The 6,000-nt window shown below is 32.4% G+C and overlaps 1 protein-coding gene across 1 annotated transcript in view; it reads right to left on the bottom strand.

The window, feature by feature from the left end:
• Nucleotides 1-828: 828 nt before the first annotated feature.
• The window catches only part of kcnc2 (potassium voltage-gated channel, Shaw-related subfamily, member 2), a 57,195-nt gene continuing 52,023 nt past the window's right edge, over nucleotides 829-6,000 (bottom strand). Inside the window, exon 4 of the mRNA XM_056456229.1 lies at nucleotides 829-2,039. Within this exon, the coding sequence (XP_056312204.1) occupies nucleotides 1,915-2,039 (125 nt within the window). The 3' untranslated portion in view covers nucleotides 829-1,914. The remainder of the gene's footprint in view (nucleotides 2,040-6,000) is intronic.

Raw genomic sequence — 6,000 nt, 5'->3', positions numbered from 1 at the left:
AGCACAACTAGGTTATACCAATGTCATTATACAATTTTAATGTCCTTATAAGCCACATAAACCTACTCACATATTGTATATATGGTTTACGAGGACTCTTTATAGGTGTAATTTATAGTGTAAAATCACTGATTACATGGCTTTACCCAACCCCTACAAATCTGAATGTCAAAAGACAAGTATGATTTAAGCATTGCAAGGACACAAAGCATGTCCTCATAAACCACCTTAATAACAGAGCACAACTAGGTCATACCAATGTCATTATACAATTTTTATGTCCTCATAAGCCACATTAACCTACTCACATATTGTATATATGGTTTACGAGGACTCTTTATAGGTATAATATAATTTATAGTGTAAAAATCACTGATTACATGGCTTTACCCAACCCCTACAAATCTGAATGTCGAAAGACAAGTATGATTTTTAAGCATTACAAGGACACAAAGCATGTCCTCATAAAACATCTTAATAACAAAGCACAACTAGGTCATACTAATGTTATTATACAATTTCAAAGTCCTCATAAACCACATAAACCTGCACAAACATACACAAGTACTGTATATATGGTTTATGAGAACTTTCCAAAGGTGTAATGTAAGTTATAGTGTAAAAACCACTCATTACATGGTTTTACCCATCCCCTACAAAATTGAATGTCAAAAGACAAGTATGATTTAAGCATTGCAAGGACACAAAGCATGTCCTCATAAACCACCTTAATAACAGAGCACAACTAGGTCATACCGATGTCATTATACCATTTCAGTGTCCTCATAAACCACATAAACTTGCACAAACATACACAAGTACTGTATATATGGTCTATGAGAACTTTCCATAGGTGTAATGTAAGTTATAGTGTAACCACTCATTACATAATTTTACCCTACCCCTACAAACTTGAATGTCAAAAGACAAGTATAATTTAAGCATTGCAATGACACAAAGCATGTCCTCATAAACAGAGCAGAACTAGGTCATGCCGATGTCATTATACCATTTCAGTGTCCTCATAAACCACATAAACCGGCACACACACTTGTATATATGGTTTATGAGAACTCTCCATAGGCGTACTGTAATTTATAGTGTAAAAATCCCTTATATGGCTTTACCCTACCCCTACAAATTTAGATCTTGAAACACACGTATGATTTAAGCATTACAAGGACACAAATCATGTCTTCATAAGCCACCTTATTAACAGAGCACAACTAGGTCATACCAGTGCCATTATACAATTTCAATGTCCACATAAACCACATAAACCTGCACACACACCCGCATATATGGTTTATGAGGACTCTCCATGATGTAATTTGTAGTGTAGAAATCCCTTATTGATAAAGTATGACTTAAGAATTGTTTATGCATTACGAGGACACAAAGCACATCCTCATAAACCACCTTAATAACAGAGCACAGCTGGTCATACCTATGTCATTATACAATTTAATGTCCTCATAAACCACATAAACCTGCACACACACACAGAGACAACAAGGACTCCACCAGAGATACTAGAGCAACTAAAAGCATAAATGACAGCAGGTCACATTTATTAATCTGATCATGTTATAGTCTCTCTCTCTACGGTGTAGGTCAGTAAAGTCGATACACTAATACTCGAGTTCAACACTTGTGCCTCTACACATCGTAATACACTTATTGCACTGACAGAGGCCTGGAAAAGGGGTTTTGGATTTGCTACCTGACACAGAGGGAAGCCACGCGTGAATGTGTGTGTCCTTTATACAGATGCCACATTATAAATGGAGAGCCCGCCGGACTGAAGCACGTTTCACTAGATCCATATCAGGATTTTCACATTTTTTCTTTCGACTTTCACACAGGAAAATCCAGTCCGTTGGATGAAGAGGTCCATCTATGGGAACTGTCCAATCACAGGCTTATTCTATTCCAGACCGTCCAATCCAATTCGTCAAATCCATCAGAGTCTCTGCTGGCTCCGCCCTCCCCGTCTCTGGCTGATATAAACTGAACATCGGCCAGGGGAGAAACAGTGGCTGCAAACGCAACAACAGCAGCACTGCGTCACAAAAACTGCACTTCTTTGATTGTTAAAACAAACACACTTTGTTTAAGACAAATATATTGCATTTATAACAGGTGAATCTCACAAATGAGGTCACAAATATAAACATATATGGGTCAAATAATACAGAAATTTAATCATTTTACATGGGCTTAGTTTCAGGTGCATTTTAACTAGCGTGAGAATGATGCAAGAATGGATGCCGAAGGTGGAGGTGAAATGTAAGCTTGCATCTGGCGATTATGTGTTTGGTTGCACCGGCAACTACAGCAAAGTCTGAGGTGTGGAAAAGTTTTGAACATGTACATATATACCAAATAAAGCCAAATACCCATCTTAATTTAGAATATATCCTAATTTAATTTGGTAAGACGTTTTTTGGAATATAGCGTTGGGCTATTTAGGTTATTATTTAGAGTGATAAGATATTTCACGATGTTACAGAGAACTTTTTTGTTCCAACTTCCAAGTGAACTAGGGCCTATGTTAACAAATGATGTTAAAACACATTTAAATGACTCATTCTTGACCTGGAAACAGGTTCAGGCTTTAAAAAAGGGGTCAATCACAATGTCGAGCTTAGGCAAAATTCTGTCAGGATAACTTTTGAGGCCTGATTACAGCTCTATTGGGTAAGGTTAGAAATGGACAATAAGATGATACTTTATAAGCATTAAAAAATAAAACAAAAAAAAAAAATAAATAAAATAAAATAAAATAAAATAAAATAAAATAAAATAAAATAAAATAAAATAAAATAAAATAAAATAAAATAAATAAAAAATGTAAATAAAATAAAACTAAACTACATAAAATAAAATAAAATAAAAAGGATAAAATAAAAAATAAGCAAACAAATAAAATAAAATAAAAAACAAATAAAATAAAAAATGTAAATAAAATAAAACTAATCAAAATAAATAAACTAAATAAAATAAAATAAAAAGGATAAAATAAAAAATAAGCAAACAAATAAAATAAGTACAGTAAAATAAAAAATAAAATAAAATAAAATAAAAAATGTAAATAAAATAAAACTAAACAAAATAAAATAAATAAACTAAATAAAATAAAATAAAATAAAATAAAACAAAATAAATAAACTAAATTAAAACAAAACAAAACAAAACAAAACAAAATAAAATAAAATAAAATAAAATAAAATAAAATAAAATAAAATAAAATAAAATAAAATAAAATTAAATAAAATTAAATTAAATAATATAAAACAAAACAAAACAAAACAAACAAAAAAAAAATAAAATTAAATTAAATTAAATTAAATAATATAAAACAAAACAAAACAAAACAAACAAAAAAAAAATAAAATAAAATTAAATTAAATTAAATAATATAAAACAAAACAAAACAAAACAAAATAAAATAAAATAAAATAAAATAAAATAAAATAATATAAAACAAAACAAAACAAAAAAAAAAATAAAATAAAATAAAATAAAATAAAATAAAATTAAATTAAATAAAATAAAATAAAATAAAATTAAATTAAATTAAAAAATAATTACACATTTTGCAATATCTTATAATAATTGACAGCACTTAAACTAAAATGTTACCAAAAAGAACAACATATTTCAGAAACGACAATTAGTTATTATTTTGGGATATAAAGCGACCTGTGTGCTTCTTTGTGAGATCCACCTTAACATGATGAGACACCTGTGGGTACAGTAGATCAGCTCTTGCCTATATAAATGAGTGATGTAGTGATGTGGAGCAGGCGAGGGCAGTGATGACAGCGTTCAGGGTGTGACAGCAAATCTCCCTCCACCAGTTGCTTAGCAACTGTCCCTTCCAGATTCACTCACATGATGCTCAGATCTCCACATGACATCTCCATTCAAACCAGTTCATCACATACAAACTCTCTAGATGACAAACACATGATGCTCACAACTCTTCATCACATACTGTACATACAATAGACAAACAATACACATACAGTAGACAGATAACATGACGCTCAAATCTCCACATGACCTCTCCATTCAAACCAGTACACAGATATGACAAAGAAATGATAGGCAGATCTCCAGTTGATCACATATGAGCGGTTTACACTTGATCACTTCATGTGATTGTGACATCCATCTTAGCGGAGACATATTTATGAGGTCAAATGTAAATGGAAACATCTTCACAAAGCTATCCGATCAGAGAAAACACATGAAGTAATCAGGTGTGGACAGGCCCGTACAGTACATCTATAACACACGGAGGATGCAGATAAATGACCCGATGTGATGTGAGCGGTTTGAGTGATGAAATATTTCAGAAAATTAATTGTGATTATGAATGTTGGAGCAAACATGAAGATAAATATGTGCTTCACTGATGCATTTAAAGTTGAGTTCAAAATGCAGCCATTTATTTCCTAAACACACACTCCTGCGCACAACTCATAAGTGCATGTTGTAGAGAACAACATTAGCTCCGCCTCTAAAATAAATCATTCAGTCCATAATTATTCAGTGGTTATCCCCCTTGGTTTAGGTAAAACTCACAATCTGTTCAACTACACTCTTTCTAAAATTCTATCTTGACTAAAATCGTAAGTAAATGGAGCAGGCTGAGTCTTTGCAGTACATTTGGTTATTTATGAGTAGGCATGGTCTCATCGTTTGGTTAAATAGGGCGGGAGGAGTCTCTGATGGAGAGTTAGTGGGCGTGGCCTAAGCTGTTGATCAAATATGGAGGGTGGAGTTTATGCAGTAGATCTGTGCAAGTACAAGGAGTGTGGCCTCAGCTGATGGAAGACCTTGAAATAAAACATTTAGGATGTTGTTAAGGTTAATTAAATCTACCTTTGTAATTTAAACCTATTATATACATTATATGTAAATAATGAATTTACTTGGGGTGGGGGGAAATTGAAATGATTTCATTTATTTCATTTGGTTGTAAACAAATAATAAACATTAAATAAAATTAAATAAATACATTTAAAAAATAATAAATAAATAAAATAAGTAAAAACTACAACAGAAGTTCAAATAAAAATAAATTCAAATTCAAACTTGTTATGAAAAAAAGCATTCCATTTTGGAGAACATTGATAGAATGTTCCATTTTAGAATGCTACTTTAGAATGTTCTGTAATTCTTTTGAAAATATGCAAATATTATAAGAATGTTTATCTTTAAATGTGCTCGGAACTAATTAATAACATAACAAACAAACAAACAAACAAAAAAAAAAACGGCCAGCTAAAATGTTTTAGAAAAACCTTCCATAATTCTTGTGCATTCTTGTGAGTTTTCAAAGCATTATTAAAGAAAATAATAAATAATAAATATATAAATAAACTACATTCAAAACATTAAATCAGAAAATGAAAAAACTAATTCAAACTATTTATAAAAACTACAACAGCTGCTTGATCATACTAAAATAACACACTTGAAGATGGATAAATATATTATTTTAAATAAAATATTATGATTTTTTTTAGATTATCTCTAATATTTATTACAGCTAGCTCTCTGCAGCTCTCACATGGTCACTCACTGAAGCTAAGCAGGGCGGAGCCTGGTCAATACCTGGATGGGAAACCACATGGGAAAGCTAGGTTGTTTTCGGAAGTGGTGTTAGTGAGGCCAGTAGGGGGTCTGTGTGCATCCTAATGCCCCAGTATATTGCTGGGGACTCTATACTGCTCAGTGAGCACCGTCTTTTGGATGAGGCGTTAAACCGAGGTACTGACTCTCTGTGGTCATTAAAAATCCCATGATGTCCTTCGAAAATGGTAGGGGTTTAACCCCGGCATCCTGGCCAGATTTGCCCACTGGCCTCTGTCCATCATGGCCTCCCAAGCATTCCCATACCATATCTGGCTTCATCACTCTGTCTCCTCTCCACCAATTAGCTGGTGTGCGGTGTGGCACAGCAGGTGGATGCTGCACACAAATAGT

The sequence above is a fragment of the Danio aesculapii genome, chromosome 4, assembly GCF_903798145.1.
Source record: "Danio aesculapii chromosome 4, fDanAes4.1, whole genome shotgun sequence".
NCBI lineage: Eukaryota > Metazoa > Chordata > Actinopteri > Cypriniformes > Danionidae > Danio > Danio aesculapii.
Note: the sequence above shows the minus strand (reverse complement) of the source record. Positions and strands in the feature narration are given on the sequence as shown.